General features: G+C 40.4%; 1 protein-coding gene across 4 annotated transcripts in view; it reads left to right on the top strand.

Moving 5' to 3' along the window:
• The window catches only part of SPNS2 (SPNS lysolipid transporter 2, sphingosine-1-phosphate), a 180015-nt gene extending 159672 nt beyond the window's left edge, over positions 1-20343 (top strand). Inside the window, exons 12-14 of one of the 4 annotated variants that reach the window (XR_012750524.1) lie at positions 6257-6330; positions 16513-16559; positions 20275-20343. Coding sequence is in view for 3 of the 4 variants with exons in the window: in XM_075336368.1 (XP_075192483.1) it covers positions 6257-6323 (67 nt within the window). In the remaining variant the exon portion in view is untranslated. The remainder of the gene's footprint in view (positions 1-6256; positions 6331-16512; positions 16560-20274) is intronic. The other 3 variants (XM_075336368.1, XM_075336369.1, XM_075336370.1) reach the window with 3 other exon arrangements.
• The last annotated feature ends 250 nt before the right edge of the window (positions 20344-20593 follow it).

Genomic DNA, 20593 nt, shown 5'->3' with positions numbered 1-20593 from the left:
TAAATTAGGCATGTCTGCACTTCACTCTTAGCTGCTGTCTTCAGTGTGAGAGTGAGATCCTATGATACTCGATCCTTCAGTGAAGTCGATAGCCTAGTCACAGAAGAGCAAAGCTGTATATTCTCAAGATGTCAGCCGCTTCGTAATCTAGGAAAGAGTGTGTCACGGGGTCCTTCTCCGATATCGCACAATCAACAGAGCGAGAGCTGGGTGACAAATCCAGAGATCCTTTATTCCAGGCAAATCAAAGGTCCATACAATAATCCACCACACAGAGGTTAAATCGTCCAGTAATAGGATAAATGTCCCGGGGATCAGTCACAATCCTCCAGCAGTCCTTTTCCAGGGAAATCTGGGTTTCTCAACGGCTCTCTGGGTGCTGCCTGTAGCTGCAGCTTTCTCCCCCAGAGGATCAATCTTCTTCCTTGTCTCTTGAAATTCTCATACAAACTGAATAATCTCCCAGGTAAGCAAAAAGGTTGGGTGGATTCCAGATCCCCCTCCCCCAGACATAGGGACAGAAACACTACAGGGGGTGATTAACCTACAGACAATACAATGTACACACAAGGCAGCATTACCAGCATCTGGACATTCACAACCCAAAATCTCAGAGTGGTTTTGAAAAACAAGCCATGCTCCATAATAAATTTTCTTTTGCAGCTGGAGGTATGCAAAAAAGTGAAACAATTTGTTACTAATGGGTTAAACCTTAGGGTTCTTGAGCTATATAGTTACTTTTCTTAACAGTATAAGTGTGTGAAAATCAGCCAATAATCAAGCACATTAGGCATACTGTGTGGCTTATAGTTACACTAAATTGAAAGTCTACTATAGAGTACAAAAAATATTTTAAAAGCCAAACTTGTTTTCTGTGGTCATTAATTAACTTCATGGCTTACAATTAATCTTTGCATCACTGCATACATACTAACCTCATACTTATATAACATATATATGGAAAGGCATTTGCTAAATTAAAAACTGTCTATTTCACATCATTAGGAAGGGTCTAATCTAATAAGCGAACGTTAATTTAAAGGTTGATAAGCAAGTGAGTCACTTACCTGTCCTAAAGGTGTCCCTAAATAAGTGCCGATTGACTGTTTACAAGTTAATCTGCACTCATTTATGGCTCATACACATAGGCCATCCAAACTGTATGAAGACTAAAAGATTGTTAATAAGATCTGTAGCAGCATGCATGTTGTCATTAGCATGTTCCCTGTTTATACACAGCTATGTGCTGCCGACTACAGTGGTTTCTGTGTTGGCATAAATGTTCAGCTGGAGAACAAGCATTTTATTTGTTCATAGGCTGCTTGGTGTCATGTGTACATAGGCCAATGATCGGGAACAAGTGTTCTTATGTAAATGGATCTTCAACCACTGTCATGCACCTTTGGAAACAACACAATCAGGCCATGAAATTGAATATGTCCAATAATTCTCTTTCCTGATATCATCTGTTGTGAGAAAGTCTGGAGGCATCCCATATTAGATATGTTGACATATCAGCTGGTAGTGATAAAATCGTCTGTTTTGGTCTACATTAATGTGTATGGGCAGCTTAAGAGAATAGGTTGAACTGACTCAACTCAATCTAGCCTTAATCTACAGAAAGTGGAATTATTGCCCAATCACTGTGCACAATATCAAACACCTCTGATAGAAGGTTCTTCCACTAAACTCTAGAATCTCAGCTACCTTTCTTAAGAGTACCTTGACTCCATGGTACAATACATGCTTACTATTATGTTAAAAGTGGTTTCTACTGACATGTTTATTTTATATACTGTAGCATCTGCTGCAGGGTGATTCACCTGCTACTGTACCCGGAAAAATTGCTATAACTCCTAAAAGAGATGGTCAACCGTACTTAAATTTGGACTGTAAATACTTTGCACTCTCAGTTCTCATGAACCAATGAACTTGAGCAACAGCAAACATCCTTGTGCCAAGTGGTCTAACCAACTTGTCACCCTGCTGATCGTTTCCACTAAGAGATAGACTTCATGCACGTCTTTCTGTTAGCAGTTTGTGTGGTGTTTGCATTTCACTCCTGCCGAATTTCTTCTTCATTTGTTAACAATGTACATATACAGTTTTGGAGTATCGTGTTTTCATTCTGAAAAGATATTGGACTCCTGAAAGAGGTGCCAAAGTGAGTTTCTCAAGATGTTTTGAGGTCGAAATCCGTGCACTCTGTCATTGGTAAATAAGTTATAACGTACAGGAACATTACTGGATAGACATGATAGAGGACATCCGAAAATGTCTAAGGAAACCATTCAAGATGTGAAACAACAACTTCTGGCCCATTACAGGCACTCAAAGAGAACATACAGCGAGAAATTCTGGCTATGTACTGAGACATACTGCAGAATACATTCAACAATATGGAAAGGCATCTGCTTGGATGCGAACAGTGGACATTTTTTCAACACCTGGCTTAAAACATTAGTTTCTCATGAACCAAAATTTGTACAGTCCAAATTTCAGTACGATAAATTGTTTTTTAAAAGTTCTTGCAGTTTTTCCTGGTAAAGTAGCGAGTGAATCCCTCTGCATCATTAGCTGTTGACTGCTTAGATGTGTAAAGGCCCAGTCACACACGACTTACCAGCGATCCCGAAAACGATGCAACCTGATAGGGATCGCAGGTAAGTCGCTGGGAGGTCGCAGGTGAGATGTCACACAGTCAGATCTTACCGGCAATGCAGGAACAATACAGGTCGCAGTAGCGACCTGTATAATGATCTCAGCAGTCACTGTGACTCTGTCACACAGTGTCAAACACAGCGATGTGTCCTGCCCAGCAGGACATCACCTTTGAAGAAAATGGCCTGGACCATTCTGCAACGACTAGAGATCTCACAGCAGGGGCCTGATCGCTGGTAGATGTCATACATAACGAGATCGCTAACGGGATCGCTACTGCGTCACGGAAACCGTGACTCAGCTGCGATCTCGCTAGCGATCTCGTTATGTGTGACGGTACCTTTACTGTAACAAGCCTGTAGCGAGGCAATTCATTTCAATTAGTACACATTGTAGAAATAGATATCCTTAGAAAACAGTACTGCAAATTTAGGTACAGAAAAGTGTAGTCACGCAGCAAATAGATAGAGCTACAGTGCCTTGAAAAAGTATTTATACCCTGTGAACATTTTTACATTTGTTTTCACTTTACACCCACAAATGTAAATGTATTTTATTGGTATTTTATGTGATATACCATTACAAAGTAGCAAGTGTTTGTGAAATGTAAAGGAAATGATACATAGTTTTCTAAGTATTTTAAAAATATAAATCTGAAAATTGTGACTTGCTGTGGTATTCAGCTCCCTATAGTTTGATGTCCCTAAAAAAAACCTGAGTGATTAATTGCCCCCAGAAGTCACCTAATAAGTAAATTGAGTTCACATGTGTAATTTATTCTCAGTATAACTACAGCTGTTCTGTGAAGGCCTTAGAGGTTTGTTTGAGAGTAATAGGGATCAAACAGCAACATGAAAACCAAGTAACACACCAGAGAAGTCAGGGAGAAAAGGAAAGCATTGTTAAGTTATGGGGGAAAAACCCATTATCTAAACATCTCGCTACTCACTGTTCAAATCATCATCCAAAAAGGGAAGAAGTATGGCCCAACTGCAAACTTACCAAGACATGGCAATCCACCTAAACTGAGATCCCAAACAAAGAGAGCACTAACCAGAGAAGCAGCCAAGAGGCGCTTATGGTAACTCAGGAGGAGATGTAGAGATGAATAGCACAGGTGGGAGAATCTGTTCAGAGGACGACTATTAGATGTATACTCCAAAAATTTGGCCTTTATGGAACAGGGGCAAGAAAGCCTTAAGAAGTCCTGTTTGCAAAAAGCCATGTAATGGACATGGCTGACATGTGGAAGAAGGTACACTGGTCAGATGAGAGCAAAGCATACAGCGTTTTGCATTTAGCCCCAAAACCTCTAAGGTAAGAAACTTACAATGCTCATCACTGTTAAATATGGTGGTGGCAGCATCATGCTGTGGGCATGATTGTCTTCAGCAGGACAGGGAAGCTGATGAATGTTGATGGGAAGATGGATGGACCTAAATACAGAGGCTGCAAAAGACTTGAGACTGTGGCACAGGTTCAACTTTGTAGCAGGAGAACAACCTTAAACATACTGCCAGAGCTACCGTAGAATGGTTTAGATCAAAACATATTCATGTGTTTGAATGTCACAGTCCGGACCAAAGTACCATTGATAATCTGTGGCAAGACTTGAAAATTGCTGTTCACAGATGCTCTCCATCCAATCTCACTGAGCTAGAGCTTTTTTGCAAAGACAACTGGGCAAAAATTAAAGATTCTAAATTTGCAAAACTGGTAGAGACATACCAAAAAAGACTTACAGAGGTAATAGCAACAAAAGGTGGTCCTTTAAAGTATTTACACAGGGGAGCTGAATACAAATGCATAGTTTTTTCAAGGCACTGTATAATAGATAGATGTAACATTGCAATTGCAATGCCCGTCAAGAAAATACTCACTTGCACACCTTTAGATTTTAGCAATGAGGTTATTAATAGTTGTCTGAGGAATGCTATGCCACTCTGAATGCACTTGGCCATGCAAGTCATCTAGATCCACTGCTGAGAATTCCCTTTGCAATTTCCAACCGGTGACGTCTCAAATGTACCCAATGGGAGACAAGTCCAAAGACACTGCAGTTCATGGTAGCATGTTTATACCACACAGGCTGCTCACAGTACCATGATCAGTTTGTGGCCTGGCATTGTCGTGTTGAAAAATGGCTAGTGTAACACTTTGTGGAAATAGCCATACCACTGGTTCTACCACCAAATCAATTTAACGCTGAGCTGTTCCTTAAATGAAGACTAGATGTATCTGGATACCATACATTATGCCACCCCACACCATAATCCAGGGAGTAGGACCGACGTGATGTTCCTTCAGGAATTTTCTGTCTCCAGCTATCACGACAAATGCAGGACTCATTTTTGAAGAGAATAGACCTCAATTTCAGCTTTCATTTCTCCATTTTAGCCTCCAGTTTCCATATAGAGATCACATAGGCAATGCCATGAAGAGGCTTTGGCGAGGGAATGTCACACCACTCCTACTCCCAGAGCTATAGTGTGGGGCAGCATAATGTAAGGTAGCTTGACCATTCTAATCTTCATTCCAGGTACAATACCAGCTAATTGATTTGATGGTGGAACCAGTGGTATGACTATTTCTCCAACTTGTCCCTACTGTGGTAGGCTTAGTGGCCTAAACACCCTATTATTGCTTGCAGTGTTTCTGGTCTCCGATTGAGTATATTTGAGACGTCCTTGGCTGGCAATTGCAAAGGGAGCTGCTGTCAGCTGATCTTCATGATTTGCATAGTAAGGTACCTTCATACTGGCAGAACATTCCTCTGACAACCAGGTAAAAAGATGGTGACGGATAGAGGTATAAAAGCGACCCTTCACCCTGACCCTGAAAAGTGACTACATTTGTATAGCCACCCTACCTGGGGACCTCTGGTGAAGCAAGTCTTCCTGTATCCACGATGGCCACCGCATTAGCATGGATAGTGATTAGTCTAAGATTGACCTCCAAAAAAAATACAAAAGGCAGGGGAGGCACTGTTCAGATTTTCCATCATTCTCCCCATGTCAGAGAAATTACCATCTTGGATGCAGAAGGTCTGGAACACCAGTCTCAGTATAGGAGGCAATAGAAGCCACAAGGTAGAGTGACAATCCATGACAAATGTATGGCTCCTTTTCATTCCCACGGTGGAGAGTTGCATTAATTCAGGTCTCAAGTTGCAGCTGGACAATTTTTTATTACTTTTTGAAGCTTCAAACATTAACTTAAGTACATTTGAAGTCATTATATGCCATATAATGTATGCAGTAACCAGCACACGTCTGTCTCCACGTAATATCTTTAATAGCTTTGTCTGCTGTCCTCTTACACACGCTTTGTCCATCTGTAATGCTTCTGAAGGGACTGGTTGCTGGGATAGGTAGCACTGCATTGTGTGAGGCCAGGTGTGCTATGCTTTGACCATAGCAGCTGTGTCCTGAGGTTTCACTATAGTACCCAGCTTCTGCCCGGATGACATTACAGCAGACTAACAAAAAGCATTGACAAAGATTTCAATGTTTCTTTGTCTGGTGAGGGTATGCCTGATGGTGACTGCTTAAAATAGTTCATCTTCATTAAAAAGAGTGCGTTTTCTTCCCACTAGTGAGCCGTGTTCAGAACCTTTCACTGTTGGCAGCTGTAGTGACTCAGAAGAAGCTTCCATCTTGTAGCTTTTAGGTTGGTCTCATTTTTTGTTCTTTTGTTTTTTACATTCCCATTTTCTGTTCTGTTTGATCTAATTTGAGGCTTTAGTGAAATTATTCTTTTCATTTCTTATTCATTTTCTTTTGACGTTCTTGCATTATTTTTTGAGTAAATGTCCTGATCCTAGCCAGGGCACTTAGATTGATCATATAAATTTGTGCAGAATTTAATTTTTCAGTGCTTTTAATATCTGGCAAACAGTCATGCATCCAAATGACCTACAGAAGCCAAGATCTGAATAGCTGCTTAACGAGACAGGGACCATTACGATGAAAGACTTATCTGCTAATTCCTAATATTAAGCACTATTCTATATTTAGTAATGATCTCCATTTGTACTTCTTCTTGAGCCCAATGTTCGAGAAGAGCTGTTTTCCTGTGTTTATTTGGGCCATTCTGCTGAACAATGACTTAATTCATCATTTCAGTTTCTTCAGTTTTCTGGAGTAATTTGCTCTTTACTAGTGGCGTTCTTAATTGCAACTTATTTTCTATATGTTTTGCGCCACTTTTCTTTTTAGACATCTTTCTTGTATATGAGTTTTTTTTAATTTTCCTTTGATAACTTTACTTATCCAGATATTTTAGACAGTTTTATAAAATGGAACTGTTACCAAATATCACTTTTATGTTTTGGCGCACTTCACTTCAGTCCCTGGTTTCTGGAGGTCTTTTCAGTTTGTCCCATTTTTAGTCAAAAGTATGACCTTTTTAAAGGATTTATGACTTTTGGTGCTGGAAGTCAAAAAAAGAAAAAACACGTTAAGACAAAAAAAAGGGGGCTTATTTGATTTTGTGCGAAAATGACAAATGACAGACACCATTTTCAAGCATTTCATGCAAAAAATAATCAGTGATTACAGTGACTTCAAGGAATTACAAATTATGAATTGTAGTGTATACAGTTCCACCAAGAAGAGTTGATTGATAGTGATGCAACACTACTAATGGTGTTCTAATGGAATATGAATAATGTATTACATACAGTATATAACAATGTTATTACCTATTTCCACATACACCTTTTAAGATTTGTCATGAAGCACTACTCAAGCTTTATTTTTTTATTGCACCACTGAAGTCGTATAACTAATGCATGTTCCCTGACCCTAGTAATATACTTACCAGCCACTGTCTTCTGCTCTTCCTGGCTCCACTCTGGTCCTGTTTCGCCATCTTGTGACTGCGGCTCCTGCTGACTGACTGTAAGTCAGAGGTAACAATCACAAAATCTCAGTGCAAGTCTATGAGGACCTCATTCTGGCTCTCATAGACTTACATTGAGAAGTGACTTCCAGGTTGCCCAGCAAACAATAGAGCAATCTGGCTAGTTAAAAATAGCAAAAGACAGAGAACAGGAGAAGATGGTGGCTTATAAGTATTTTATTATGGGCAGGAAACATGCCACTCCAATGGTGAAGTAAAAACAAAAAACATAGGAGTGGTACTTTAAGAATTACACGGCCTACTACAGTGTATAAAACATGTCTACAGTCCCTGACAGAAGTTCTGTCGCGTATCCATGTTATGTAAATTAAAGCTTATAACCTGACTTTAAATTCATCCATTGGTTTCATAAATTACTCTTTTGAAAGCTGAAACCCTCCCAAATTTGGTTTAGGTTATGAAAATAAAGTTACTGCAAAGCTGAAATATTGAACATTTAATGAACACAGAACGGTCAGATTTTGGCAAGACAGAAGTTTTGTCGCCCACAGAAAGTAACGGGAAATTCAAACAAATAATTAACTTCTAATACAAAGATATGATGCATAACATTGGTGAATGAAGTTGTGGTGCTATTAGAGCCATATTTAATATTTTGTGTGACTTCCATGAGCTTGAAGGACTGCATCCATGTGGTTCAACAATGATTCATACAATTTATTAATGAAGTCATCAGGAATAGCAAAGAATGCAGTTTTGCATGCCTCCCAGAGTTCATCTAGATTCTTTGGTTTTATCTTTCAAGCTTCCTCTTTCATCCTACCCCAAACATGCTCAATGATGTTCATGTCTGGTGACTGTGCTGGCCAGTCCTTGAGCACCTTGATCTTCTTTGCCAGGAGGAACTTTGTTGGAAGGATTGATGCATGAGATGGAGCACCATCCTGCTGCAGAATTTGACCCCTTTAATGATTGGGAATGTAAGAGATAGCTAGTACTTCTTGATATTTTAGGCTATTGATATTGCCTTCCACCTTGCAAATGTTTCGCACATCCCCATACTGAATGTAACTCCCAGACCATGATCTTTCCACCACCAAACTTAACTGTTATCTGGATCCATATGGGCTCCAGTAGGTCTCCTGCAGTATTTGCAGTGGCTGTGGTGTAATTCAACTGAAGATTAATCAGAGAAATCCACCTTCTGCCACTTTTCTAGGGTCCATCTGTTTAGCAGGCTGTGGGACTTGGCAAATGCCACACTTTTTTTAATTGTCTTTTGTTTAGTACTGGCTTCTGGGCACTGATTCGATCATGGAGGCCATTTTGAGACAGAATCCTACAAACTGTTCTAGTTGACACAGGGACTTGAGGTGACCAGGCCTTTTGGAGCTCTGCTGCAGTGGAAAAGAGGCTGGCTTTGGATTTTCTAACCAACAAACGTTCCTCCTGAGCAGTTGTGTTGCGAGGTCTGCCGGACCTGGGCTTGTCAATATCAGCTCCAGTCTCTTCAAAACATTTTTAATTCTTTGTACTTGACACTGAGATACATTAATGGTGCCAGCCACCTCTGCAGTGGATCTGGTCTTCAGTCTCTTGATAATCAAGGCTTTAATCCCATGGTCGATTTTTGGCATGTTGTCAGAGGTCAAGTTGCAGTTCAACTGAAGGTCCGGGGTGCTGGGTTTCTTTTTATACACACCCACTAATTAATTGATCATTTAGTGAGCACAGGTGAGGATGTAAACTAGGATTGGGTGCATTATATGACAAGGCAACAAAACCTTTGTCTTGCTAAAATCTGACCTTTCTGTGTTCATTTAAATGATCAATATTTCAGCTTTGCATCAACTTCATTTTCATAACCTAAACCAAATTTGGGAGGTTTTCAGCTTTCAAAAGAGTAATTTATAAAACCAATGGATGAATTTAAAGTTAGGTTATAAGCTTTTATTTACATAACATGGATAAGCGACAGAACTACTGTCAGCGACTGTACCTCTTGTTGTGTTTTACCATATGGTTTCCATTTATAGAAGACAGCGGTGAATTAAAAAAACAAACATAAAATACAACATCACTTAGCCCAGATCATTATATAGGTAAATATGGGGGAAACACAAGCACTAAGTACTGTGTATTCAGTAATGTTAGCAGGTCCATAATATCCCGTATGTAACAATAATACCTGACTGGTCAAACCTTCTTTCTCACACAATCATTCTTTGTACTTGAGCTGGATGTAGTGTATACTGCTGCTGGTTTTACTATAGTGAGTGAGCAGCCTGAATTACAGGTTTGTCATAGGAATACTATAGTTCATATGCTCAAGAGCCATGTGCTTATAATATGCAGTTTATTATTGCAGAGTATGTATTATGCTTCTCTCCTTTAAATAGATCTAAGTATATCTCCATTTGGGATCCTTTATAATGGATCGAGTAATAAAAAAATTAAAAAAAGGACATGTAAAAAGATGAATGCAAATAGATCCCTAACTGAACCCAAAGTTTCCATTTTTAAAGGGATCTGTTCAAATGAATGGGTCTTGTAACTGAATGTTTTATTTACGTTTTTATGCTTCTCAAACAGATCATAAAAATGGAAATAACTGACGTGAACGCAGTCTAAAGGTCCAGTCACACTAAGCAACTTACCAGCGATCCCAACAACGATAGGGATCGCTGGTAAGTTGCTAGGAGGTTGCTGGTGAGCTGTCACACTGCGACGCTCCAGCGATCCCACCAGCAACCTGACCTGGCAGGGATCGCTGGAGCGTGGCTACACGAGTTGCTGGTGAGCTCACCAGCAACCAGTGACCAGCCCCCAGTCTCCTAGTTACAGCACACATCAGGTTAATTAACCCGATGTGTGCTGCAGCTAAATGTGCACAGAGCAGGGAGCAGCGCACACTGAGCGCTGGCTCCTTGCTCTCCTAGTTACAGCACACATCGGGTTAATTGCCTGATGTGTGCTGCAGCTATCTGTGCACAGAGCAGGAGCCGGCAGCACAGGCAGTGAGAGCGCGGAGGAGGCTGGTATCAAAGGTAAATATCGGGTAACCAAGGACAGGGCTTCTTGGTTACCCGATGTTTACATTAGTTACCAGCCTCAGCAGAAGCTGGCTCCCTGCTCACTGCACATTAGTTGTTGCTGTCTCGCTGTCACACACAGCGATCTGTGCTTCACAACAGGACAGCAACAACTAAAAAATGGCCCAGGACATTCAGCAACAACCAACGACCTCACAGCAGGGGCCAGGTTGTTGCTGGATGTCACACACAGCAACATCGCTAGCAACGTCACAAAAGTTGTTCGTTACCAGCGATGTTGCTAGCGATGTTGCTTAGTGTGACGGGGCCTTAAGGGCTCATTCAGATATCAGTTTTTCTTATATGAGTGCTATCTTTGTTTTCACGGATAGCACTTGTTCCTATGATTAGTCTATTTGGTAGTTTAAATGTTTGATTTTTTTTTCCTCTTACCAAGTAGTCCACAGAAAAGCACAGAGGCATGTTCGATATTGATTTAATTTTCAGATCAAAATTGTCAATGGAAGTGAATGGGTCAGTGAAATAATCGGACAGCACTTGGATGCCATTCTTGTGCTGTCCAATTTTAATGGACTGTTTCATGGAAGAAGCTTGAGTACACTTTTTTTTTTTACTCGATGTAAAAAATGCTCATGAATCTCTGACCAAACTCCGACACTCTGATCAAAAACACTGATGAAATCTGTACAGAATGATGTGTGATGTAACGTCCCAGAGGGGAGGGGGAGCAGCAAGGAGCAGCTTCAGCGTTGCACTGAATCAGGGCAGGGACAGTAGAATTTTTTTTTATCTTCCCGGAGAACCCTTTTAAGTACTCATTTGATCTTAAGCTAGATTTATATATACGATATTTTGAGTACTTGGGAAGAAATAAAAGAGAAGCGGTCTATTTCCTTTTTTCAATTGTCTTTTTGGCTCTACTATTGGCTTTGGTTAAAAAGAAATCTGCAAAAATACTTGCATGTTTGAATCCAATTTGAATGATAGAACCAAGAACAGAAAAAAAAAAAAAGTTCAAGGAAGGAAGGAATTGGCAGATAAGTTTAGTGGGGATATAGTCGATAAGAGGAGCCCAGCATGCCTATGCAAAAGATGGGGAGCAAAAAAGGTTATCCTAGAATGCCATTAAAATTATAGAGTGTTCAGAAGATGGAGCCACAGGATGGGTGAGATAGGTCAAGGTAAATCCCTTTATACTTGTGGTTTTCCTAAAATTTGGGACAGTCATGTATAAAACATGTAACCTGCATAAAAGATATAGGAAAAACCATGACACTCCCCCTTCTTTAAACAATGCTTCTTTATTCATATATGAGATAATTAACACATTATATAATTTCCAAAGATCTGGCCCAATGACCATTTTGAGCCACACTTGACATCCAATGTGTGACATGAAACAGTTATTGTACCAGAACTAATATAAACCAGAATGTATTCGAATAAACATTGCTTGAAGAAGGGTGAGTGCTGTGTTTTTTCTGTATCTTATGCAAGTTATCTACTAGGCTGTTTTCTTATACCATTGAGAAGCTTCAGGATATTCTACTTGATCCATGGATTGAAGATAGTAGTATTGTCTGTCGATTTGTGACTGATGTAGAACTGATCCAACTTGGAAATACATATAACCCAATGTGTAGGTTAGTTCTTGGAGTGAATTTAGTATCCTTACTGCATGAGGTTGCACTGCCTCAGTAGGTTCACATTGTACGCTTCTGGCCTATTTCGCCCTTTAGGCTTTTCATTTGATCACATTGTCACGACACAGCTAGGGAGCCTATCATAAAGGTATAGAATTAAATGACTAAGTAGAGGGTTTTACAACTAATATGCTATAATTTTCAGAACTCCGGTTGGCAGACATAATGATTTTATTGTAAGGGAACCCTTCACATAAAAATAAGTATTTCCTTTTTTCGTGGAAGCATTAAATAGGCGGATGAGAAGTTAAAATAAACTACTCTCACCGTCACAAAATCTCAGCAAAGATTAGGAATTCCTAAAATAGAATAAAACTATTCCTTACAATTTATTTGTTAAGCATAGGTTTGAAAATAGTGTCTTCCTCTGTCAGGATGAAAGGGTAGAGCATTGTTCCTTCCTCTGGCTCCTTGTGTGATTCCCACAGGAATGTGAGACATCAGTAATGTCATGAATGACCCTTCCCTAGGTTTAGGACATGGGCACTGTCTGGGGATGGAGACATGGCTTTTTCGTGGAATAAATTGGGTAGTGAACAATTGCTGGAGCCTCTGCTTTCTTCTAAAAAGACTATTTATATGCATATAAATTGATTGAATATTACGTGAGATAATATATATATATATATATATATATATATATATTTATTGTGATATAATCACTGGTACTGTGCTGAGAGGGTTAAGGTGTGTTACCTGGGCTGGCTCTGTTGTGGTCAGCTAATGAGATAGGTGGGACGGCTGTTCACCATATCTCCACCTCGGGGTGTGGTCCCAGGAATGAAAGTCAGGCCTCTGGACACACCCATGGCCCTGCACTGAAGTTCCTATGCTGGAGGAAGTAGCTGGGTGGAGGTAAGGAAACCGCGTCTGAGAAGGCTCTGCAGGGACTTATGGACTGAACATAATCTGAAGGGCTGAGGTTTGGGAATGTACCAGTTTTCCTGCCTGTACATGCCATGTGATGTCCGTACCAGCGCGGTGCTTTATGAAGTTGAATAAAGCAGGCTGTGATCTTAAGAAACTGTGCCTCCTGTGTCTACCTGAAGCCCTCATGCTGAGCGAGTAACCCCCTATGTTGCAAGGTGCAACGTCAAAATATATATATATGGGTAATGCTGGTTTATTCAAGTAGCAATCTGGACCAATCACAATAATTGCTTTCCTCTGCGACGATATAAGCATGGGTTCTTAATAGGCTCTTCCAAGCTTAAGTGTTCGGTACTCGTAATGAGCAGTTGGACCCTCGGATGGGCTTTATTAGTCTTCCAAGTATTATGGAAGTCAATGGGGAACTTGAGGATTTTCCGGAAGTTCTTCCAGAAAAATGCTTGTGTTTCATATTGACTTTCATTATACTCTGTACTCGAGTCAAGCCCATCCGAGTGTCGAACTGCTCATTATAAATACCATGGTAGTGCTCACTCATCACTAGGTCTTATATATAGTTCTAAAGGTGGTGTAAGGGGTACTTTGCATGTTGCAACACCGCTACTGCGATGTCGTCGGGGTCAAATCGAAAGTGACGCACATCCGGCGCCAGTAATGACATCGCAACGTGTAAAGCCTAGATGCACCGATAAACGATCGCAAAAGCGTCGTAAAATGGTGATCTGTGTAGTGTTGGTCATTTCCATAATTTCGCTGCAGCGACAGGTACGATATTGTTCCTCGTTCCTGCGGCAGTACACATCACTGTGTATGAAGCCGCAGGAGCGAGGAACATCTCCTTATCTGCGTCCCGCCTGCAATGAGGAAGGAAGGAGGTGGGTGGGATATTCCGCCCGCTCATCTCCGCCCCTCCGCTTTTATTGGACGGCTGCCGTGTGACGCCGCACGACCCGCCCCCTTAGAAAGGAGGCGGGTTGCCGGACAGAGCGGCGTCGCAGGGCAGGTAAGTGCGTGTGAAGCTGCCGTAGCGATAATGTTCACTACGGCAGCCATCACAAGATATCGCATGTGCGACGGGGGCGGGGACTATCGCGCTCGGCATCGCTACAATCGGCTAGCGATGTCGCAACGTGCAAAGTACCCCTAAGTCCGTAGTAATCTGGGTTGCTACTGAGCTATCATAGAACATGGCCTGAAAACATTCTGGGTAATTGACAGTTGGCTTTAAAAATTGGAATTTAAACAGTTAATCTTACTAATTCTAGGCCATTCATAGACTCGACCACAGAAAATATAGGTACAAATAAAGTAATATCTGGGTTACAAGGTCACATAACATACAGACACTTGGAAGAATTTTCTAAACTGCGAGCTTCAACGTATGAGCAGAACATTAAGTCAGGGTAGTAAATAACCTACACAACTCATCTCACTATTACAAGTGAATGTTATCATGGCGGGTTTATGACATTAACGAACGTTGAGAATCAAACCGCTCACCAGACTCTTGAATATAGGTGCGGTGCCCGGAAACCTGGACCGGCAGCCAGGTAGAAACTTGAGGCAAACAAAATAGTGGATCCAGCATCCGCTTCATATGATTAAAACATGTCTTTATTGAAAAATAATTAAGACCATAAAAAAACCCATGACCGCAATCAAAGTAGACCAGATGTCCGTCTACGCGGTTCAAACAGGTAAACTGTTCTTAATCATGACAACATCAGATATGAGCACAATACATTTATATATCCCTACATCGATTAGGGTGGAGCTCTAAACACATTGAGCATAGAAATCATTTGGAGATGACCAAAAGGAAATCCACACATATACATGCAAACAATCATGAATTTCACAAAGATATAAATAACATCAATTTTCCAAAAAATAAAACAAACATTTATTCAAAGAAACATTGTCTCCTTTCATAATTCTATGTTTCTTCTTCTTTATGATCTCTTCTAAATGGAAAAGATTTATTTTCTAGAAGATGAGCTTGCCAACTCATGACCTCTATTAAATACTAAGGGAAGCATAATTAGAATTACTCCATAGTATAATAAATATAAATACATACCATTAGTAACCAATTGATTCAAATATTAGTAAAGATAAAACAAATCTATCTTGTAGTTTAAACCCTTAGGATATCGGGTTCCCATCTTAACCTCGTGATATTAATGTTGCTTTTGGCTACGGTGATTAAAATATAAATTTGACAGTAAAGGGCACTTTACACGCTGCGATATCGCTATCAATATCGCTAGTGAGCGTACCCGCACCCGTCGGTTGTACGTCACAGGCAAAACGCTGCCCGTGGCGCACAACATCGCTTACACCCGTCACACGGACTTACCTTCACTGCGACGTCGCTCTGGCTGGCAAACCGCATCCTTTCTAAAGGGGCGGTTCGTGCGGCGTCACACGGCAGCCGTCCAATAAAAGCGGAGGGGCGGAGATGAGCGGGCGGAATATCCCGCCCACCTCCTTCCTTCCTCATTGCCGGTGGACGCAGGTAAGGAGATGTTCGTCGTTCCTGCGGTGTCACACATAGCAATGTGTGATGCCACAGTAACGACGAACAACCAGCGGCATGCACCACCAACGATATTATGAAAAGGAGCAACGTGTTAACGATCAACGATTTTTGACGTTTTTGCGATCGTTGATTGTTGCTCCTTGGTGTCACACGCTGCGATGTCGCTACCGACGCCAGATATGTGCCACTAACGGCGTGACCCCGACGATATATCGTTAGCAATGTCGCAGCATGTAAAGCCCCCTTAACTCCTTTATTAATTTAGGCGGCTGCCTACCCTGTAATATTTGTCTCAAAATGAAAGGTCCAATGTGCATATAATTAAAGGAATGACTAAATATATATCTAGCAAAGGTATTGTAATAGCCACACCTCGTTATACACGAAAATAAAATTTTAAAAGGAAGCAATGTTTGACCTCCTTCTAAAACTAGGACTTCTATATAAGGCTTACAGCTGTCTGAGCATATCCATGTATATTAGAAGTAATGAGGCATACCTCAGAAAAAAAACTTAACCACTTGTGCACCCTAAAGTACTTATGAAATGCGTGATGGGAATAAATTTGGCCAGTAACATCATTCCTGCCCCTCCTGTCAATAAATGAAGAGTCATCACTGTATACTTCTACTCCTAGAAAAAAATGCAAATTGAATCCATGAAGCTGAGCTGGCAGTTTTCATGCTTATGGCGGCACAGTATTTTCTAGCTCCTGAAATCCCTGACATTTCACGTTTTGTCTTTTTTTTTTTTTTCCCTATTCTTAAAAGTGACATTTGCTGTTTGTCCTTTTACTTAGGAAGAGTCAACTCATGATGCCGCCAGTCTCTGTGAAAGTCTGATAAGGTACAGTCATCCCTGGCATATGGGACATTATGACATCTTTATAAGCCTAGCTGACAATATACTGGGCCGTGCACAACTATATAGATACGGTCAGGTCGACATTTATTTTTTTTTATAGTGCCTTGGCGTTTTTATGGTTATGGTATTAATTTCTATAGGATTTCAATTAAGTATTATTGATAGAATTTTCTCACTGGGATTCTACTGCCCTGCCCGGTCTAGAATCCCTTCTGCTTTTGAACCCTTAGAGATGGAATTTATATACAGATCCAGATTATAGGAAATGATTCATTAACACAGTGTTTAGCAAAGATCTGTGTTCTGAAGAAAAGCAAAGGTGGATATTTAATTGATGTGTGCACAGAGATGATCAGCTACCAGCTTGTCATGTCCCATTTAACTCTGTTGCTGGCACTCGGTTGTTGTCCTGGATTTAATTCCCTAGGGTGCACATTTTCTCTCACCTGGGCGCTTTTCATAGCCCATGCTCTAAAGCAATCAATAGTGCCCCCTACTGTGTCTGCCTCATTACTTCTAAAAGAAACCTAAAAGTCTCTAATTGTGAAGATGTGCTTGCATTCACTTTGATCCGCTCATTGCATACGAATAGAGAAGGTCTCATGCTGCGGTTTACAAAGACTTCTGCTAGTTAGGTCTTGAGTTTGTCTTTCCTTATAGATGGGACTTTTTTCGGTTTATGGATGATGTGACATGTTACTTGAATTATATAGGAGCCCAATATAAAACATATAAAATACATGTATCATTCTGTGAAGACCAATATATACAGAATAATATGCAACTGCGAAACATTGCCAATCTTTTAAGATTGATAATAATATTGAATGTGAAGAAATTTGCTCAAATTTTTAAGAGTGCATAAATGGAACTGTACAAGTTAGGGCCATTCTTCAGCTGCTCATACACAAGATAAAAGCTACCAAAACTTTTTGGGGTATGAACGACTAGCAATTTACAAGGAATCTGTCACCAGGTTTTTGCTACCTAATCTGAGAGCATCATAATTTAGGGGCAGAGATCTTGATTCCAGCAGTGTGTCACTGGGCTGTTTAGTGTAGTTTTGATAAAATCACTGATTAAGCAGCAGTAGATTATCATTACAGGACTACTTGGCGTGCTGCCAGGTAGTCCAGCATATTCATGAGCTCTGTATAACTGCTAGATCGTCAGCAGAGAAACATTGATTTATCAAAATGACAGCAAACAGCTCAGTAAGTGACACATCACTGGAATCAGGGTCTCTGTCTGTACATTATGCTGCTCTCAGATGGGATAGCAAAACCTGGTGACAGATACCCTTTAATATACACAGGGCCTCCAGACAGATATCGAGGTATAGATGGATTGGATTTCAACATGTCTGATGCTTTCTTTCTTCATGAGGAGTCTGACAGTGGCTTACTCCCCTCTCCCCATTAAAATGATTATGTATGCATGTGTATATTTATACTGGTCTGGTAAAGTAACTGTGGGTTTAATGCTTAGTCACTTGAAAGGTATCCCCATTGTGCATAGTAGCATGAAAACAGCCACATACAATGCCTTGCGAAAGTATTCGGCTCCCTTGAATTTTTCAACTTTTCCCCCACATTTCAGGCATAAACATCAAACTTTTAATGTTATGGTGAAGAATCAACAACAAGTGGGATACAATTGTGAAGTTGAACGAAATTTATTGCTTATTTTAAACTTTTTAAACAAATAAATAACTGAAAAATGGGGTGTGAATATTATTCATCCCCTTTACTTTCAGTGCAGTAAACTCATTCCAGAAGTTCATTGAGGATCTCTGTTGTCCTAAATGACTGATGATGATAAATATAAGCCACCTGTGTGTAATCAAGTCTCCGTATACAAGCACCTGCTCTGTGATAGTCTTCGTGTTCTGTTTAAAGCGCAGATAGCATCATGAAGACCAAGGAACACAACAGGCAGGTCTGTGATACTGTTGTAGAGAAGTTTAAAGCCGGATTTGGTTATAAAAAGATTTCCAAAACTAAACATTCCAAGGAGCACTGTGCAAGCGATCATATTGAAATGGAAGGAGTATCATACCACTGCAAATCTACCAAGACCCTGACGTCCATCCAAACTTTCATCTCAAACAAGGAGAAGACTGATCAACGATGCAGCCAAGAGGCCCATGATCACTCTGGATGAAGTGCAGAGATCTACAGCTGATGTGGGAGAGTCTGTCCATAGGACAACAATCAGGCGTACACTGCACAAATCTGGCCCTTTTGGAAGAGGGGCAAGGAGAAAGTCATTTCTCAAAGATATAAAAAAAAAGTGTCGTTTAAAGTTTGACACATGCCACCTGGGAGACACACCAAACATGTGGAAGAAGGTGTTCTGGTCAGATGAAACCAAAATCAAACTATTTGGGCACAATGCCAAACGATATGTTTGGCATAAAAGCAACACAGCTCATCACCCTGAACACACCATCCCTACTGTCAAACATGGTGGTGGCAGCATCATGGTTTGGGAATGCTTTTCTTCAGCAAGGACAGGAAAGATAGTTAAAATTGATGGGAAGATGGATGGAGCCAAATACAGGACCATTCTTGAAGAAAACCTGTTTGAGTCTGCAAACATACTTGGACAGAGATTTGTCTTCCAACAAGACAATGATCCCAAACAAAGCAAAATCTACTATGGAATGGTTCACAAATAAACATATCCAGGTGTTAGAATGGCCAAGTCAAAGTCCAGACCTGAATCCAATCGAGAATCTGTGGAAGGAGCTGACAACTGCTGTTCACAAACGCTCTCCATCCAACCTCACTCAGCTCCAGCTGTTTGCAAAGGAAGAATGGGAAAGAATTTCAGTCTCTCGATGTGCAAAACTGACACATACCTCAAACGACTTGCAGCTGTAATCGCAGCAAAAGGTGGCGCTACAAAGTATTAACTTAAAGGGGACGTATAATATTGCACGCCCCACTTTTCAGTTATTTCTTTTTTTAAAAAAAGTTTAAAATAAACAATAAATTTTGTTCAACTTCACAATTGTGTCCCACTTGTTGTTGATTCTTCACCATAACATTAAAATTTTTATCTTTATGTTTGAAGCCTGAAATATGGGAAAAGGTTGAAAAATTCAAGGGAGCCGAATACTTTCGCATGGCACTGCAACTAATATTTCCCATAGAAAACAGTGAAGAATGTTACAGCAACATTCAAAGTCTAAAATACGTGGAGCAATGTAGATTATGAATGTTGACTCAAGTTGTAATGACTGCTACCTTTGTCAATAACATCATCATATTTGCCAAATGTTGGGCTGGTCATATGCAGTAGATAACTGTCTGCCAACACCTGTCGCTCAGCAATAAAAAATTGTGGAGCCGAGTATGCATGATTATTTCAATGGGGAGTGAGTGACACCTCCTGCAAGTACAATAAATGGAGAGGTGCCTCCACAGGACAATGGATTCCGAGATTCCTCCTACATGAGCAGTGGATCAAACGTAAAATCCAATAAGCCCCATCCTTTTTTTTCTCTTGACCTCTTCTACCAGGGTCTGTGTGCCCCATACAAATTGAACCCGCATATGTTCTTGGGATAAACGACCTTCCTGTAAGTTGTATGGCCAGCTTTATATAAACATGTTCATTAGTTAATGCTGTCACTACTTGCCATGGCTAGTGTTTTTTTACAATAGTATTACAATTCTCTTATTCTTTGCAGGTCTATACCAAGAGTTGAAGACAACAGCTCATGGGCATAAACTTTATCTCTTCCCAAAAAAAAAAAGAATTTCCTCGAAGACAGAAGATCAAACCCAACAACTCAACCCTGAAATTCTGGGAACTGCTCATTACCTTAAATTTTCTGGAAGGACAAGAGAATGCACTGAAAGTGGAGATTTTTTTTTTTATTCTATGAAGGAGGTTGTGTAAGTGACTCCAAATATATGAAGTGACTGCCACTAGTGGGCAGAAAGTATAGGCCAAGATAAATGAGATGCCCAAAATGGCATCAATCCGACACTTCCCAAGTGATCAGT

This window comes from Anomaloglossus baeobatrachus, chromosome 2, assembly GCF_048569485.1.
Source record: "Anomaloglossus baeobatrachus isolate aAnoBae1 chromosome 2, aAnoBae1.hap1, whole genome shotgun sequence".
NCBI lineage: Eukaryota > Metazoa > Chordata > Amphibia > Anura > Aromobatidae > Anomaloglossus > Anomaloglossus baeobatrachus.
This window is presented reverse-complemented; position numbering and strand designations above follow the sequence as displayed.